The following is a 19,593-nucleotide window of genomic DNA, read 5'->3' as shown; positions in this document are numbered from 1 at the left end:
CCTCGTGACCCAACGAGGGCATTTTTTCCCCATGTCACTGTCGGTTACAAATGTGGGTAAATATAGATTAAAGGCACGGTACGTGTGAGTGAGCACATATTATACCTGACCACGCCGTAGACACGCCTGTGAGCAGGGCTCGGTGCCAAGTCGTGATTAGAGGCTTTTATATCCGCATTTACCTGCTGGGAAGCACGTTTACCGCCTCGGGTCTTGACGATTAGTCTCGCCTGTCTCCATGGTTTCCTGTGTCACAAACGCAAAGGTCACAGCCCGTTTAAAGAGGGCAAAATATTTTTTTTTCCGAACGATCAAAGTGGTCCCAAATAAGACAATAAATAAATCTTGGAGTAAAGAAAGTCAAGCATAGTGTCTAAGTCACAACTGTCTAAGAATATATATTTTTGTGTGTGTGCGCATATATTATTATGATATATTTTAAAAATGATTATTGTTATTATTATTATTATATTTTTGCAAGAATTGAATCATATATTTTCCGGGAATAAAAGCAGAATTTATTGAGCAGAACAAACAGTTAAACACACAAATACAAGATGAGAAAACTGCCAGTTCCATCTCATGGCATCACTAGGCCACACCCCTTAAAGGCACACGCCCAAACCCGCAAGACTGTTTGGTGTGTTTCCCGGGGAATTGTTTTTCAATGGCATTTCAGTTTATTTGGGGAAAATGCTTTCTTCAGTGGCAAATCTTAGCTTTTTTTTTTTTTTGTATTTATTTTTTGGGGCAGTGAAAGCACATTTGGCAGCTCCTTCAGTGACAAGCCCTTTTCTGTTACCATTTAAAACCCGCCAGACTGACACGAAACAAGCACAATTAAGCTAAAACAGAGCAGCTGGCTCGCACCCCGGGCCTCGAGCCGCCGTTAAATCACAGATTAAATGTTTACGGCATTCTTTTGGGACTCTGTGAAACCAAGAGGGCCCCCAGACCTTACTGGGATTATATGGTGTGCTTTAAATATATATGTAGGTATGCATGTAAAGAGAGGGGAGCTAATCCGACCAGGAAGCAGCAGGGTCTCCGGGGCTTAGAGGGAAACCGGTTTCAAAACAAACATGGCCAAAGATCTCCAAAAGGTCCACTTAAAGCACATTCAGAAGGCTTAGATTGGTGCCATGGGGCCTGCAGATCAGCTACTGCTCAAGTGTTACTGAGCAAGTTGCTAATCCCGCAGCGATAACTACTACTTAAAGGAAAAAAAAAAAAAAGCTTTTGATATCAGCAGCAAGTTGTCATTTTATTATTGATGATTGAGGCAGGCCTTCGAACCTTGTGACGTTCCCAACGGAGGGTTATTCAAGACTAATCACGCCAAATTGTCTTAATGACTCACACTTTTCACATGACCCGCTCTCATCTGACGACCTTGTTGTAAAAAAAAATGTCTTGCACGGGGGCCCCCAGATGCTATTGGCACGTCACGAGCCACAGCTGCTCCCGCTGCTACGTTGCTCCTGGCATGACCACTCGAATATTTCCACTCAGACTTTGCACTTGGCAGTCACGAGGCGCCTCGTCCGACCGTCTTTCAGGGGGGATAAGAGCGCTGGAATTTATTCGGGAGACTTCAGAACCTCTTAAGAGTCGTCATCTTTTTTTTAATTTTTAAACACCGCCTCTAAGCGTACCGATTTCTGGGTGCCATTTGATCATTTTGCACCCCTTTTGATCACAGCCAGAGTCTCTCAAACATTATCCTGAGCGATTATCTTGTGGAGTGGGGTGTATTGTCCTTTATTTTTTTTTCTTGAAGTGCTTTTCGCTTCGAGATATCATCAGCAAATTTGAAGTTATCTCATTTATGAGAGCTTGAAATAAAATGAGTGAACCCGTTTTTGTCCATCTCAGGTGGCGGCCATTTTGCCACTATTTTTTGTTGTCTGAAAATGACATCACAGTTTGGTCCGTTACGTGAGCTCCGTGCAACTGTGATATCACTTTTAAGTCGACAGAAAGTTGAAAAATGGTCATCCCCAGAGATGGATGAAAAAAAAATTGCGGATTTTGCTACTTAGCTCATATTCCACAAACGCAATACTAATCACGATGCGGTTTTTTAGACCCGCGGAGGTGCATGCGACATATTGTCAAGAACATTTCGGGGGGTTGATTTCCCCCTTCCGAAAGTGTCGTCCCATGTTTGTCTTAAGGCAGGGATGTCAAACTCATTTTTGTCGCGGGCCACATTTTAGTTACCCTTGGAGGGCCGTTATGACTGAAACCATATGATAACGATCCATTGTTTAAGTTTCTGTAATGAGGGTTTTGATCACAAGAAAATGCTTACGATATGTCTCTAATTTGTTAAATATGAGAATTTAAAATTTTGGTAGAGATTTTAGCAAGCATCATGGAAGTGGACATGTTTGATTTGCTTTCGTGGGCCACATAAAAGGATGTGGCGGGCCAGATCTGGCCCCCGGGCCTTGAGTTTGACACCGGTGTCCTTAGGCGCCGGGGGAAAAAAAACACCACACAAGAACCTTTTTTCTGTATTTTATATAAAAACAATATAATTTGAAAATAAATATGCTTTACCGTTTTACATGGACACATAGAAACAGGTTATTAGTGTCGGGACAAAACAACAAAAAAAGGAGCTAATAAATCAGGTTTCTAAGACTGATGGCGGAGGTTGTTGTTTTCTGGATATATTTCGAACATGTGGTGGTGGTAGTAGTGGTTTTTGTAGCAGTAGTTTTTCTGTAATTGCGCGTTGCAGGACGGACAAAACACACGTGGTACTTCCTTACATACACCTCGACGCAGATGCTAAAAGTTGAACGCACACGTTGCTTAATTCAGGTGTCCTCCTCGCTACAAAGGAACCATTTAGGGAATGTTAGTAAATATCTGATCTTTTTTTTTTTTTTTTTCTGGTTGGCAATTTTTTTCTGTTATATGTGTAAAAAACAAAATAAAAGCACAGGAGAATCCTTGCCAAACGGGACAGTCGCCGGGAGAGTTGGGACACAACACAGCATATATAAATAGAGCGCATTAAATATGGGCAATAAAATGAATACTGAAAAATACTCTATGACATTATAAATTATCTAGAATGGACTATGGCATGAATGGATAATATTAGGTATGTACAAGTTCAGAGAGGACGTGTAATCAAAGCACTACTGCGTTAAATCCCCATTTTCCTGGAAAAAAAAAAAGGAACAAATAATTTATAAAGCACTTTTTCTGAGTCTTTTTCTTTTTTCTTTTTCAAGCGAGGCACTGGTTTTCCCGATGGAATCAAACTACAGTAGAGTTTTCATTCAGTGGTTTTTTTTTCTTTCACGCCAGCTATAATAGCACATTGGCTTGCAGTATCCCTTTCAAGGCACTCCTCGTGTCGTGTGCTGAAAATGTCCCCCCCCCCCCCGCCCCTCCCCGTAGGAAAAAAAAAGCAGCCGTCTTTAGGAAGATCCCTCACCCGCTTTGCCAGTAAAATCAGACATCCGTGTGTGAATCCGCGCCACAACGCTCTTCCTCCTTATCCTTGTCGTCTTAAAGCCGTCTTAAATCTCCAAGCGTTTTTTTTTTTTTTTTAATTTGTGTGCACCAGCACAGTAGACTCGCATCCAGTGAAGTAAAAGCAACAGGGTGGTTAGAAGGCGCTTCCATCAAATGATGCATTGTTTTAGTCGTTTGATTGTTTTGTGTGTGTGTGTGTGTGTGTGTGTGTGTGTGTGTTTTTTGTAGCAGCAAACAATTGTGTGGTATGCTGGCCGACACGCACGTGTTGTAGATATACACTGGGAGGCAAACTGTCCGTCTCTCTCTGGAAGTCCGGAGTGGAATGCTTTCCACAGAAAAGAAGAGCTTTTGGGGCCCAAAAAAAAAAAAAAAAAAAGAAAAAATGGCAAAGTGCTGTGCTGTGAAATATCCGTTGTATTATGTTCTAATAATAGAACGGAGTATTCCTTCATCTTTTGTGTGCGCTGCTCCTCCTCCCTCATCTTCTGGGCTTGTCACATCTGAACAAAGGGGGGGGGGGGGGGGGGAAGCCAAGTCAGACACCCATTTAAGCGTATTCGCGGAGACTTTTTAACCATGGTGTAAAAGTACTTCAGAACAGAAAAGGAAGTTGACGGCATAACATCTCGAGAGAATATGGTGTGTGTGTGTGTGTATATATACAGTATATATATATATATGTATATATATATGTATATATATACACGTGACTTGAAGAGGCAAGTGGTGGTGGCGTGGTAGCATGTCACGTTGAGTGTCTTGGCGTGAGCTGCGGCCGACGGTAGCTTTTCATGTCTTTTACTGTTCTCCGTTTGTTAAATAAATGGCTGAAAAGGGCAACTGCAGCTGTGGCTCTCCTTTCCCACATGCAAGGGCATTGCAGTAAGATACTGATTAATGGAAATGTGGTATGGGATTTGGGGTGTATTCTTTGTAGGACTGAAAATGAAACATACCCCCCCCCCCAAAAAAAAATAGAAAATAAAACATAATAAATGTGGTTATATTTAACCAAAATTTATAATTAAAAAAATCCCATTAAATACAGTTTATAGTTTGACGAGCGCGTTTTTAAATGTATTTATTTATTTATTAATACTAATTATTTATTTATTTATTATTTTTTTTTACCCACTCAAAGGTTAAAAAAGGCAACTAATTCAAAGCAAACATCTCATGTGCAACGGTTGGGCCATATTGGCCAATTGGAAGCCTGAAAAAGTCACTGTAGCAGCCTCAGTGAGGAAGAAATATCACGACAATTATTTGTCAATTTGTCACATGAATACATAGTGCAGAAACAGAAATGAAATCAGACAGCTCAAAGATATGTATATTTTTTGCGTTAAGCGTGGCTTGAAGCAGCTCTCACCTGCAGGTCCTCTCGTTGAGCTCTAGTTGGCGGTCTTTGCAAAACTCGTCGGTGTGCTTGCAGGAGCAGCGGCAGGTTTGCGGATCTTGCAAGAATAAATGCTTCCTTCTTTCTGAGCACGGCTTGCAAACACTGGACGAAGACAGACAGACAGGAAGAACAGAAGGAAAGAGAGAGATGAGGATCATCAAGAGGGTTGAATTACCACAGCGAGCAAACGGGTCACCCTTCCCCAGGTCATACGTTCATAGTTTCATCTTCCAAGTGTTTGCCTAGCATCTGACGGTCTGGCTAGTATTGCACACAGGGCAAAAACACACGCCGTAAAGTGAACCGTCACGCCCCCTGAACCGTTCCTCTCCCATTGGACCACTCTCACATGCCTTCCCGTTTGTTAGGCATGCCCTCAATAAGAAAAGATATCCGACACGTTTTCACCAAGGAGTACGATACACTCTTTTTTTTTTTGTGGCACCTTGACCTGCGAATTTAAAATCATAACATTGACCAAGCTTGTAACTCAATGTATTTGTGAGTCAAATCAACTTTCCCCACTTTAATGAGTTGAAATTGCAGTAATCCGTTCTGCCCAAAAAGATGTTTTTTTTTTTTTAGTGAAGGAAAATTCGGTTGACGTCAGCCGCACCTTATCAACTCGGCACCCTTGAAGCCCCAGCTAGACTCGCCACCTGGTTTTGTCACTGGCAATTTATCAGTAGCAAGTGGCGCTGTCCAACTCGCGACAAAGGTGACTTCAATGCTACGGCTTAGCATCAGAAGCATCAGAGTGTTAAACTCTGTGAAACGTGTTCGCCCTACCGAGAAGAGTTCACTTGCCTCGATTCGACTTATTACTGTTGGTGTTGTGTCGATCTTTTTCAAGGCTATGACACATCGCTCGCATTGTCATGCAAGCTTGGTCGGGAGCCAAACTGTACGACGGTGAAGCCAACTGGTCGTCAAAGAAGACTCAAGAATCCGCTTTGTGACGTCTTCGTTTCAGTTTATTGTCAAAAAAGATGGGAAGGACTACTCCATTGGATGACAAACCAACAATTGCATTTGAGACATAAAATGGAAGGCAACATTGTTGCGAGACAAGAGCTTGGTCGGTGAAACACGCACACACACACACACACACACACACACACACACACAAAAAACAGTACTTGGTACACAATCGGTCTGGTTTACAAATTACCCATAGGAGATGGCAAGGAAATCAACAGATAGCCATCACTCATATCTGAACATGACATTAAAAAAGTACCAGCATTGTGCGCGAGGACACACACAAAAAAAAGATGAAAAGCACAAAGAGGGCAAAAGAGACAGAGGCGAGACACAGCAAAGCGACTCAGACTAAACACGGCGATTACGATCCCGCTGATAGCGACACAGCATCAACAACGGCTAACAGTGGACGCGATCGTTCCTGCTTGTCCGCTATCACCCATCTAAAGTGGAGACGTTACAAGGAAAATGTACCTGTGCTTTTACTTTTCTTGAATGACACATCGCAACAGTTGGGTTCGGCGCACAGAAATCCGTTTTATTTCATGTCCTTGATATCTACCAGGACAATCTTTGTCCTCACTAGCAAGAAAATTCAACGCACAAGTAGAAGTACTAGCTTGCGCCAGTACACCACTGTGTCTTAAGCAATTTTTCTACGGTCGTATTAGCACGCTCTTTGTACATCCTAGTCGGACAAATTTGACATACTTGTCGGAAAACAAAAGTTACTGGTCAAAAAGTCATTCTACAAAGGCGCTTGAGCTGTTCTATTATTGCGCCGAATCATCTTACTAGTCAGGACAATTAACACACGACATGGACTGTCAGATGGATATCCAGATGACGACTTTTCATATTAGCGTTACGGCTAGCTAGCTAACATCGACGGACGATTGATTAGTCTTGACGGGTGAGATGGATTCATTTAGCGGTTAGCAGCGTATGGCAGGCGGGTTAGCAACATGTTAGCGGACAGGTAGCGGAAGTACGGCGTTAAAAAGGGCAAAGGATCTCTTCCCAAGCCATCTTAATTACGAGAAGCACGACACTCAGGTGCAGGTAGATGGAGAAGGCGGAGCTGACATACGCATCGCCAATTGTTATGTCTGGGTTTTTCTTTCGCTTTCTTTTTTGGCCTTTAGCAGGGCCTCGCCGGGATTGTCTGGAAGAGAGAGCACAACAACGCAGAGAGAGAAAGAAAGAGCGTGAAGCGAGGGAAGGAGTGGACAGCTGCTTTACTTGTTTTTTTTCTTTTTTACAAATTAAGTCAAAGCGGCGGTATTTATTTATAGCTTGCCATTGAACTCGTTTGCGGGTTATTGAGCGCCTGCGACGCACGCCGCTGTCAGGTGTTCAGTTCACCGAGCACAGTCAAGCGTGTCAACGCGCTTTCCTCTGGGTGGCGAGCTGTTCTTCCCCGCCCAAAGGAATGTTTCAAAAATGCGCCGAGAACGTGTGGGAGACTTTTCCCATGTTCAACCTATGTGAGAATGTGATTTTAGTTTTATGGGAATTTGAGAATCAGGGGCGAGGACGATGTGACTGGTAAAGATTCAGAAACACATGCGGAACAATGCAGCCTCCTGTCTGCGCTTCCCACATAAATAGCGGAACGTTGTGGACCGAAAATATTCCGTGTGAAGAAGCAATTTATTGTGTTCTTTTATTAAAAAAAAAAGAATTAAATACATAAAACTCCCCACATGAATGAAAGATAATAAGCTTCCTCTGGACCACATCAGTCAAGCCAAGTCCTAACTTTGTTATTGATTCAAAGCGCAACACAATGGGAACAAGCTCATAAAGGATTAGAGGCTTACAAAGGATGCACCTGGGGCTTTACATGTGCACGTATTGCTTTGTGGGCATTTCACTTTCAAGCGTGCAAAGACCCTTTAATGAAAGTTCTATAAGGCTCACTTGGAATTTATCGCATGGCCGATAACCATTATTTTCATATTTCTGTGTCTGTAAATAACCCACAAATCACGAGAAAAGACCAGTAAAAAAAGCGACAAACTTGTCTCATTTGCGTATCGGGCCGTCGCTATTTGTAATGCGAAATGAGTACACGTCCTGAGGACAGCGATGATAGCATTCTGGATTTTTGCTTGCCCAAAGTTGATGGCTAAAATAGTGATTAAACTCTGAACTGTGATGATTTTGACGCAAAAGACATTCTGGGTCACTTCGCTACCACGGTTACCAAGTGATAAGAACATAATAGCAGCTCCATATCTATTGCGCCGAGTAATTCAACACACATACCGGCTAAGGGTTAGCCACTTGCTATCCAGAGCCAACACGGCTAACCGCGCGGTGTCATTCGCCGACTCCGACATCACTCAACCAACAACTTTTAAAGCGACACATTCAAAGTCACAGACACAGCAGTGTAAAGCATGAGGGATGGTGAACCAAAGTGGACAAATATAAAACCTGCACCCCACATGCATTTTGTGAATTGGTGTTATGTGTTTCGAGTTCCCATATTTCGTCTATCGGGGTTCTGGAAACACTCTTATAAAAAAAGTGACTTACCGCTGTAAGACAGCTTACATTTTGGTGTTTGAATGTACAATGTTTCATACGTTTTGATTTTGTGTTGGATTTACAATCAAGTTCAGTTGAACTGAAAGTGGCAAAAAAAACAAAACATTTTGAAGCAAGCACCCTGTGCCTCTTATTTAGAGAAGTGTGAGCTAAAGTGTTCGAAATGCGTTTAGTACATTTAATAAGTTGTTTAAAGAGTGCGGTGGGATAAAACTATGTAAAAAAAATGTTTTAGTTTTTTTTAATATGGTTTTACCATCATGGATTTTCGCCTGCAATGATTTCAATGTGAAATATCAATGTGATGTTTTTATGAAACACATATTTATGATTATTTTTTTTTCTTTACTTGCCACCATCATTATAAGAAGATAAATATCCATTAGCGCATTTCCTCATACAGTATGTTCACATTCTTGGAAGCCTGCCTAAACAGTCTAGCAGATTAAACTGTAAAACAGACTGCAATAGATTTATCATTCGGGTACTAAATCTGTCCTTTGCGCTGTGTTTACATGAAAATGTTTCTTCCTTGTCTTAAAAAAAAACAAAACAGTTGTCATGACTTGACAATGCTGATGGGTGTTGTTTTGAATAATTGCGAAATCCAGTGTATTTGGGAGGCTGCTTCTTCCCGACCTCTCACATTGATGACTTCAGTCACAGTACTGGCAAATGTACAAAAAAAACAAAACGAAAGGCACCCGAGTTGAATGACCGCGAAAGTGTCGTTATTGTTGACCGCAAGCCACTGTGGGACAGCTCATAAACAATCAAGAGGAGGTTAAAGAGGAGAACCCCCCCCCCACCCCCACAACACCCCCCGGCCCCGTCGAAAGCCTCAACATATTAACAAGCACTCACTTGGGAAGTTGTTTTAACGGATTTTAGCGGCTTCTGGTGCCGGCGGACGCAACTTGAGCAAACGCCATAAACCGAGGCGGCTCTTCAAAACGACGCCGCTATCGATATCGGAGCGAGCGGAGTAGCAGGGAGTGAAGTGGATGCATAGGAGTGGAAGAATGTCAATCGAAGATAGGGCGAGGGGAAGAAAGGCGTAAAGGTCAGGCGTGGCGAGGGCAACGAACTCGTTAAGAGTCACTTATTTACCGGCGCGCTTGAAAGACGGCGTGAGGCCACCTGCGCGGCTCAGTGATGTGTTCATTTTGTTAGTCATAAAAACGTGGGGCGGGGGAATGGACTCGATTAATCGTGTCTTGAAGTTGCTGAAGCAAAAGGGGATGCAGTACTCGGGTACAACCTGCAGAGGCGCTGTTGAGTTGCAAGAAGGATGAAAAGGCCACACAGATGTCTGCAAAATTTCTGCTCAGTATCCCGATGGCATCGAAACAGGAGTTCAGAACATTTACAGAGCTCCTCCCATCCATTTGAAAATAAAATTAAGAATGACACAGTTTCCTAAAAGTTATATCGATGTTTCAGGATGAACCTAAAATGCACTAGAACCCTTACAGCTGAACTTACTTAAACTGCAAGTTATACTGAAACGATGAATAGTTGACCTTGTGTATTTCAGGCCTCCAAGTTCACTGCAGTACATGTAAGGTTCACCCGAAATGCCAAAATCCCCAAATTTTTGTGAGTAGTGTATTTTTCCGAATTACAGTGGAGCCTCCAGAAAGTGGAACAATTTGGACATTTTTCGGACAGAATCTAAATTTTCTGCCTGTGATTATTGAAGACCTTTTGTGCTCAAGGGCCATTTTATGTTTTTGAAAGTAGTTGGATGTGTCAAAATTTTTTGGTGGAAGTCAGTGTTCTGCTGAACATCATTAAAAAAAAAACTCAGCTTTTTGGCCAGAAACTGATGCTTTTGGTGCCACGTTCCGTTGCTGATGGCTAAAGAATGAAAAAAGTGAAACTTTTCTGGTGAAATTAGAGAATTTGCTTTCTTTTTGGGAAGTTTGGTGGTCTTGAATTTTCGTGGTCTGGCAGCGAATGAGTTCAGTAACCATCCTTACATGTTTGAGACAAGCTCAGAACGGTATAACGTTTCTTAATACCCCACCTGCGCAGCTACGAAATGTTTGACAACCTTGGACGACAACCAGCAGTCACGGAATTACAGCTCGTGTTCCACTTTGGAAAACGAACGCCGTGGTCGACTGGAGGCAAATAAGTCAAAATGGCCATCCTTGAGAGAGAGGCCCCTTTTGTTTGCTCGAACGACATCGAATCTCTGCTGGCTATTGTTCAACTGAAGCATTAAAGGTTCAGAAGACGCTCTGTACTCACTTTTCTCGCAGTTCTTTCACTTCTTTCTTTAACCTGAAAGCAAGGCACAGTCAAAAAAAAAAATGTTATGTTAGATGCATCAGAGTCGTCTGCGGATGAAACATCATTGTCATCCAAAAATGTTGCCCAACAAGCTTTCACTTTGAAATGACCTCTTGTTGCGCGGTCACAGGCGGCAAGAGCGGTTGAGTGTTGTTTCACGGGTGCATACCCACACAATAGCCGGCCGGGCTCAACGCCTCCCGCTGATAATGCTTTGTGGTGAAATCTCTTGTTGGGCAAAAGTATGAGGAAAGGCACCCTATTTCATTCTGCGGGCTCACGCGCTGCGCAGGCGTTTTGAAACTTATTTTGTCGAGGGGAGGGGGGTGGTCAGAAATAACATTTCATCAGCAGGTTTTCTTGACGGTCTCAACTCAATAAGAGAGAAAATCAGTGCACGTTTCAAGTATCATGTATTGATCTTTGGCCAGTGGGCATTAGTGTTTCCACCGCTATATAATCGTTCATCATTAGCACACTTGCTATGTCACAGGTGTGTTTTTTATTTATTTTTTAAATACATTTTTTTTAGTGTTTACGGAGAACAGTTATTGACCGTTGGGAGAACAATAAAAACAAAGTGAGCACGCTCACGTCGAAGCTGCTGTCAGCTGCAGCTCACGCTCAGACGCTCACACGTAGACTTGCCAATGTCACATCAGCACGATCGTGAAACTTTTCACCCACATTAGATGCCGTAGGCAGGAAATGTTTCGCAATTTAGTGTCATCCATCCATCTAGAACATGGATAGACAACTTAACTCATTCAGTACCAGCCAATTCTAGACCAAGTCTGAAAAGACGTTTAAAAACGTCTTTGGGAGTGAATGAGTTAAATGCAAAAAAAAAAAAAAGAAAAGGACCACCATTTTTCAGCAGTGCTACGAACAGGGTCACATAGCACCACATAGTTCCGGTCCAGAAGTATGACCAAAAAAATCCACTTTAAATAGAGACCAAATATGTGCTCTTAAGAATGTAATTTTTCATAATGCATTTCTCAATGCATGCACTAAAAGAGCTGGTGTCCTAGCATTTTTTTTTTCCAAATGACTGTCTACCCTTTTTTTCCCAGTGCAAACCATTCAGGCACGGCACAAAACTGCTGAACAGCAAACCAACATTAAGTGCAAGAACTCATTTCTTTTCACCCAAGTCACCATACTCCAAATTTAAATGTCCTTGAGGTTCGATTTTTGTCCTGCGTTCCTCAATTATAGTTATTGAATATTCATTTGTTTGCGACCTGTCCCGATACTTTTGAAATTGTGGTGGAGAGCAGCCGTTACTGAGCCGAGGCGCATATTTTTTATATGTGAATCATCTCACCGCCAACCGAAAACGCCACAAAAAGAACGCCGGTTAATTATATACCTTCCGCCCTCTAGTGGCTGAACATTGTATTATTTTGCTTGTCATCATACGTCGCGGGCATAGATAGAGACATATCTATCGTTTGTCGTAAATAAATAGTTTCCGAACCCTTTGAATTAAATTGGATCATTTGTCCACGGCGCAGCTGTTGATCTCTTACGGCGTACTGGCCGGGAATCGCGGACTTCGAGGACATCCCTCCCTTGAGGAGGTAAAAAAAGAAAAAAAAAGCGTATCCCAGCTGCCTGAAAACTCTGGTAAAAGACTTAATAGTTGGAAAGGAGACATTACTTCCGAATGACTCGTTTCATTGCCTTAGAAGATAATGAGCCGGTCAAACCACATTTAACAGTGAAGAACCAGTGAGGGGGGGGCGGGGGGGGGTAACGCGGTGAATTTGGGTAGCAGCTGCACTAATGTGTCTCCGTGCGATGGAATGAGGATAAGCCGGCGCACATGTATGGAGAACGTCTACTGGGATACGCTTCAACCTGCAGCGGGCTTTTTTATCGCGAGCCAAGAGAAGAAAGCAGACGATACCGAGATATGAATCTAGCAGACCTGTCAAAAGTGTCAGAAGCCGATGAAGGGGGGCTTTGACATTTCTTTTGGTTGTTTTCTTTGTTTTTTTTTTTTTTAAAAAACACATTCACATGTTTTAGCCATGTCGCTGTGTGCGTGAAGGGGGTTCTTACCTACACTCGCATGCGCTGTGCTCTGTAAAACTCATGAAGATATCATTTTGTTGCCTTTGGGTTTTTATTCTTTTGATCTGTGGGGAGGAAAGAAAAAAAAAGACACAGAAGGGATTTAGTAACTCGGGAAAATTGCAAAAGTTAGTCAAACAATCACAGAATGTGCTTGCGTTCTGCTTGTTGTTTCATCCAAAAGGATCTGAAACAGATCCGGAAACGCGCTGGAGATACTTTATGGACTATTGTTGACAAATTGGAGCGACGATAATTGCCTTGTTGAAAAAAACCCACAACCGAAACGCCTCCCGGTGCCAGAAATAAATGGCCCGATTCAAGCGCAACGATTAGCAAAGTACAACCCCCCTCCCCCCGTGCCCCCCCCCTCCCACCCACCTCCCTCCCTTCTCCCATAACAAAATGGCTCCCCAAAGGATGATCAGTCAGTGAAGTTGCCAGACCTCCATGGTGACGTTATAGCTGGACGTGGGCATGCACTGCAGCGTCTCGTCGTTGCAGCAGCCGGCGCAGCGCGTCAACACCACGCACGACGGGATGAAGATGTGCTCCACCTCCTCGGGGTACTCCTGCAGGATCTCCACCAGCAGCTCCCGAGGCTGACACAAACTCTTGTTGTACACCTCCATCAACGGGATCACTGCAGAGGGAGACGCACGCAAAGAAACTGGATGTGAAAAACGCTCGTAACGTAGTTACCTGTACGTAGTAACGTGAAAGTCTTAAAAAAAAAATAAAGTCTGGTTGGGAAAGGCCACTTCAACCGATGTCCAAGACGGGCAAAAATTGTGAAAATCGAATGAAGAAAAACTGCAATGTGCAGTTAGCGAGCTAGCTATGCCGACACCCCCCTTCCGATAGTCTTCTGCTGCTTTGGAGCGCCTCGTTGTTTGTATGCCGTGTGAGCATCACACAGAGAAAGGGGGGGGGGGGAAGAGTGAGGAGTTGGGGACTTGACACCACGTGCGTGGCCGCTTTAGAGCGCCTCATTGTCGTTTCTTTGGATACACCAACATTCCAAAATCAAATGACGCATCCACCTGTAGAATCGCAATCGTTTTTGTTTTTTTTGACGATTGTTCCCTATATGTGTCCACGTTTTTGTGACATTTTGATTTGGTGCTACGCTGTGAGATTTTGCCAATCGCCCGAATGAGGTTGGGAAACACCGGGTCGTATGTTACCTCACACCTCAGCAGCGACGACAACAAATAGCATTCAGCATTTATCGGAGCCTTCAAACTTCCTGATAAGCCACATGGCATTTATCATCGTTTATGACTGCAATATAAATGAAGAGTCTTTTGTTTTTGTTTTTTACATCATTGGCCCTGCATTTTTGTCCATTATCACTTGGCATAAAATTTAGTATTCCTAGGTCAAGGTCAGGAATTGAAATGCCTTCTTGAAGCTTTTGACATCTTAATATTTACATATGGAAAAAAATTATTGGGACACGTAGCTGGTACACCTTCAGAAAGCAAAAACGGGAGGGAAAATACGGACTTCCCGTAGTTTTGTGTGCGTATTAGTGAATTCCCGAGAATTTCATGTTTGGCAGACTTAAGTGCAGAGAACTCATTCAACTAGACCAAAAAAAAAAAATAATAATAATAATGGCTTTGCTGTGGCTCGATTTATTTGATTTGCTCGATATCCAGGTGTTGTTCGCCAAAAGGAAAGAAACCGTTGCACAGTCTCGCCTCATTAGTGGTTTTAAAAATGTTTCCAATAAGTCATTGCATGTCAAACTTGCCGATTCAGCAAGTTTGACGCATACGCAAATGTCTTGCTCAGGTGAATATGATTTTTGGAAAGGTCTTGCAAATTAATTAATGAATTGATTAGCACGTCAATTTAAGACCACGTGTCAATCTATCAACATCTGGCAAAGGGCTCAACTCATCCCCCGAGACGCATACTGGACTCGCCGCTTCCAAGGTATCAATCAATCTGAGAACAAGTGAGCGAGAAACAAGCCTCGAGCCGCCAATACAAACACCGACACTGGCACATGAAGAATAACTACAAGTTTCCTTTTTTTTTTTCCCCCCCTCTCCAACTCAGTTTCTTCCCAAATCGGATTGGGCGATGTTGGGATTGTGGAGGGGGGTAAAAAGAGGGCCTGGGGGGGGGGGGGGGGGTGTGACAGTCCATTCCTTTCTGTAAAAGTGAGTCTGGTGATGGTAACATTTCCCTCAGCCTAACCTCAGACATGAAAAAAAGTGGACAAAAGTTCCAAATGTCTCCATTTGAAAGGCCCTGGAGTAGAGCGGGAAAAGCGGCCACTAGGGGGCGAGCATGTGCCTGCACCGTGGAACCTTCACATACAGTAAATGGGCCTAAATACAATACATCTTTATTTATATAGCGCTTTCAGATCAGCTGGTCTCAATCTCTCTCTCTCTCTCTCTCTCTCTCACACACACACTCAAAAAAAACCTCACCAACTCACATTTAATCCCTCGCGTGCATCACACTTGCACATACACTCTCATTCACTCACTCACTCTCACACACCCTCACCCGCCCACAAAACTCACTCGCTCATTCAAACGCGCACGTACTCACATGCGCCGACTCTCACACGATTGCACTCTGACACAAACGCATTCACTCACCCAAGCACTCAATTAATCCCTCGCCCAGGCTCACACTTGCACACAACCTCCCTCGACTCACTCATGCAGCCGCAAACGCACCCTCACCTTTCACCCCTCGCGCACAAATTAGCTCACTTACTCACCCGCTTGTTCACTTTTTCAACCGCAAACGCACTCACATTCGCTCTTTCACACACTTGCACTCTCGTGCCGCACTAATTCCCACGCTTCCTCGCTCACTGTTGCTCTCTCACACACTTGCAATCTCGCGCCAACAAACTCACTTCCTCATCCACTCACTCGTTCACTCTCACGTAGTTGCGCTGTCGCACACTTTCAAAAAGTCTCTCTCTCTCTCCCTCTCTCTCTCTCATATATCCATAGTCCCACAAACTCCCAAACATTAGCCCTACACACTCACGCTCCACACATGTCCACACACATACGTATTGATGATGCCAACGTGTCCTAAAGGTCACCTACCGTCATGTGGACCTCTCTGCGTTTCCCTCGGTAATTGGGCACTCTGCGGAAAAAAAACAAAAAGAAACGGGGCAAAAGTGAGATGTGCAAGGCCTTATTGCGCAAAAATATAGATTTACATTAGGCGGCTGAAACCCTTAGAGAACCAAAAAAAAACTTTACATCAGTTTCTCTCTCTCTCTGTCTATACACACACACGGGCGATATAGCCTGAGCAAGTGTTAAATCTGTCATAGACAATGATAAATCTCATATACACTGTCATAAAAAAAAAACCCCACACAATACACAGTATGTTTCCTAAACGCCGATCTTAAAATATATGTTTTGCCCTTATATCAACAAGAAAAAGTATGTGACATTACATTCCCTTGACAATTTACTCAGACAAACGCGAACGCAATAAAACAGGTTCGAGCATTTTGCTCTGACAATTGGCAAGCTGAATAAAACACTCCCACGTGTTCTTTTTTTTTTCTCTCTCTTTCAAGAATAATGATTGCCACAGCGAGTCGAGGCAATGTGACCCGAGCTTGGTACTGAACGTGGCAAACTTTTTACAACCCCGTGTGCGCGACAAGTGTGCAGATTTCGTAACCTTTCAGGACTCCTGGCTGCGTTCATTCCCATTTAAAAGCCGGTGAGAATGTCAACCACCCCCCCCCCCCCCCGCCCCCCACACCCCTCCGTCACCCCCTTTCACTGCTTCACTGCGTGTGTGTGTGTGTGCACGCAGTGGCAGCGCACAAAAGGATTACTGGCAAGTTTCTATGGGTGTGCAATACCTCGCTCATGTTGAGTGAGACGGCAACACTCGGCCCCAATTGGACTTAATGAAGAAGAAGAAGAAAAAAAGTAATTCCTGTTGAAGGGACGTAGGCCCCGCCTCTTCCGAGTGGCGTGAGAGAGCGATAGAGTGGGGGTCCGGTTGGGAGAGCCCCCCCCCCCCCACCCCAACTAACCTCCCACTCACTCAAAACACTGGGATGGGTGTCAGGCTAAGATAGGATGCCCCTTTGTAATTGGGGGCGATGGGGGTGGGGGGGGGGGTGTTGAGGGGCCTTCATTTTTATTGCATGATTATTTTTGAAATTACATTTTTGTCTTTTTTCCCCCCCACCCATCTTTCCTTTGCTTTCATTCATGAATATGTCTCGCACTTCTGACCTATGAGCAAGTACAGTAAACTGTAAAGTTCATTGAGTTCTTAAAAAAAAAAAAAGGGAGTCAAGTTCAGCAGTATCACTGCAAGTTTTACTTTTTTAAAATTATTTTTATTTTTGCCAAATGATTTTTGGGAGGTAACTCTTCAGTCAATAATTTAGATTTATTTTTATTTTTTTTTGATTTCCATATTCAGGGACTCATAAATGCCTACCATGGTCCTACCACTGGAAACTTGAAAATTATTGCTCACGTAAAATAATGATAATATATAGTAAAAAAATATATTTGTTAAATCCTGGATTTATTTAAAATAAATGTCACATATGTATAGCAGTAAAAACATAGTTAAAAAATGTAAAAAATAATCAAGTATTTAAATCATAATTAAAAAAAATAACATTTATAAAATAAGAAAATAATCTGAAGGTTAAACTGAAATATTTTTTAAATATTTGAATGTTAAAAAAAATCTTCACATTTGACCTTATTTTGACACGAATGATATCTATAGCTATTGCATAATCATTTTTTACACACCTTTTTGGTGAATTTAATATACATATCCATTATGGAAAATATATTTTTAAATAATAAAATCAATATCACAAAATAAATGTGAAATATGTAAAAATACAAATAAAAACGTTTTAAAGGTCCTTGAAAAAAATCCATGTTGGCAATTTACTCAAAGGCCAGCAATGACCCGGCAAGGTCATGTGACGCGTTTCCTTTTTTTTTTTTTTTTTTTTTTTGACCCACGGTGGACTCACCTTGACAGCCGACAGCGTCAGAAATAATAGTGTCAAACTGTCAATAAAGTTCATGGTGTTGTCAAATCCAAATCCGGGCGAGGTGTTAGAATCCGCGGCGGTCCTGGTGGGGGGCGGTGGGCTTCGCGTCCATCAAGTTTGCAATTTACAAAACGCGACAATTAAAAAGGGGCTCCTGGCGGGTCCGTGGGTGCCGCGTCCATGTTGGTGGCGGCGTTCCAAAAAAACAAAATCAAAAGAAAATCCTTTTTGCGCACAAAACGCTTCACTTGTCGCGCGATCCTCGGGGGCGTGAGGTGTGGGGGTCCGGGGGGTGGGGGAGGGCGCGGGGGGGTTTACTATCCACACATTACACACAAACACAGAGAGGCACGATCAGGAACGTCTCACATGGTCCCGCGGCGGCGCGCTTTCCCGCATTGGCCCCGTGGCAACATTACGCACCGAATAATAATCCCATGCTTGTTGCGCCACAGTGACAGTGCCAGTCAAGTCCGCCGTTCGCGCAGCGCTCCCGGACGTCCTTCGAGCTGAATCCGAGCCCACGTTCAGCGCGGCGGGGGTGTGTGTGCTCCGCTTTGACGTCTCCTTTGGGCGCACCAAAAGCGGAGTCAGATGATCATCCAAAGAATCGGGACGCGTCCTTACACTCCAGCTCCAACTGCACTCCACACTGTAGTGTGCGTGCGTCTGCTGAATGTGCGTGTGTGAGTGTGACGCCGGTCGCTCGTGATTGGTGCACTCGAGGCGTGGGCGTGGCGAAAGGTGAGGGAAAAAAAAACGGACTTGTCTAAATTTTAGTGTTCGGTTCAATTGATCCAGCCGTACCTTGATTTGTCTAAATCGTTTGATTTGTCAGATTTGTGATTACATGTAGACTACTGTATATCCTCATTGTTTGGTACAGATACTTGTTAATGACGTTTTTGTTTGATGGTGCAAAAATATGTGCCTTGGCTCAAGAAAAGGTTCAGCAATTACTTGCCATGACATCATTTGAAAACTGTGATGGTGTTCCACAAGGCTTGATACTCAGTCTCCAGATTTTTGTTTCTTATAACATGAATGATGTAATTATGACTCGGCATAGGTTCGTGATAGATTTACATAGATTATGATTTATGGGCAAATTTGTTTTGGCTCACTGGCGTAGGACTAGAATCGCACTTGTGAGTGAGTAAACTTGAATTAAATTGAGGCTAGGCCATTATTATCAGTATATATCGACATATTTGTTTGGTGGTGTGCCATGAAATGTTTCTCAACGTGTGCCTTGCCTCAGTAAATGTTAGGAAAGTAAATGGATGGGAAAAGTACATTAGCATTGCCATTCATTCTGTGATCCCCCTCCCCGTGCATGACTTTCTGGTTGTATTTACCTCAGTAATTTCCATCCATCCATTCCCCCCCCCCCCTCCCAAAATACATTAAATTTCAAAGCCAATAAATCACTGGAAGAAAAGATCACGAACAATCATGTATTAACTGTTATAGTCTTGCATTGGGGTCAAGTGAGGCAGTGACCCTGAATGGTAAAAAAAGGGGGAAAATAATTCAGTGGCGGTAATTTTGCAATAATGCATATTACCGCCACCTACAGGACAGGAGATATTCATGACAGCTCGACCTTGGCAGGGGACTGTGGTCCATTGAGTGCCATTCTAATTATACTTTGTCATTATAGCATTGCTAAAACAATAAAGCTAATACCTGTTATGCCCCTGTGAGCAGCACTGTAACTTTC

The 19,593-nt window shown here is 43.1% G+C and overlaps 1 protein-coding gene across 3 annotated transcripts; it reads right to left on the bottom strand.

Annotated features, from left to right (window-relative positions):
- Positions 1 to 44: 44 nt before the first annotated feature.
- LOC147185713 (vascular endothelial growth factor A-A-like) lies at positions 45 to 18,511 on the bottom strand. Of its 3 annotated transcripts, XM_086104438.1 has the most exons (8): positions 17,850 to 18,511; positions 15,913 to 15,955; positions 13,270 to 13,466; positions 12,812 to 12,888; positions 10,700 to 10,732; positions 6,978 to 7,052; positions 4,874 to 5,005; positions 2,511 to 4,001 (listed from the first exon to the last, which is right to left on the bottom strand). In XM_086104438.1, the coding sequence occupies exons 1-8, from the start codon at positions 17,901 to 17,903 to the stop codon at positions 3,980 to 3,982; spliced, it is 633 nt and encodes a 210-aa protein (XP_085960564.1). In that variant the 5' UTR covers positions 17,904 to 18,511; the 3' UTR covers positions 2,511 to 3,979. The 3 variants fall into 3 exon arrangements, with proteins under 3 accessions (XP_085960562.1, XP_085960564.1, XP_085960563.1); XM_086104437.1 differs by lacking the exon at positions 6,978 to 7,052; XM_086104436.1 differs by lacking the exons at positions 2,511 to 4,001; positions 4,874 to 5,005; positions 6,978 to 7,052 and adding an exon at positions 45 to 246.
- Between the last annotated feature and the right edge of the window lie 1,082 nt (positions 18,512 to 19,593).

The sequence above is a fragment of the Hippocampus guttulatus genome, chromosome 23 (assembly GCF_054856545.1).
Source record: "Hippocampus guttulatus isolate MCC_2025c chromosome 23, RoL_Hgut_1.0, whole genome shotgun sequence".
Classification (NCBI taxonomy): domain Eukaryota; kingdom Metazoa; phylum Chordata; class Actinopteri; order Syngnathiformes; family Syngnathidae; genus Hippocampus; species Hippocampus guttulatus.
The sequence above is the reverse complement of the archived record's forward strand: the minus strand, read 5'-3'. Positions and strand labels throughout refer to the sequence as shown.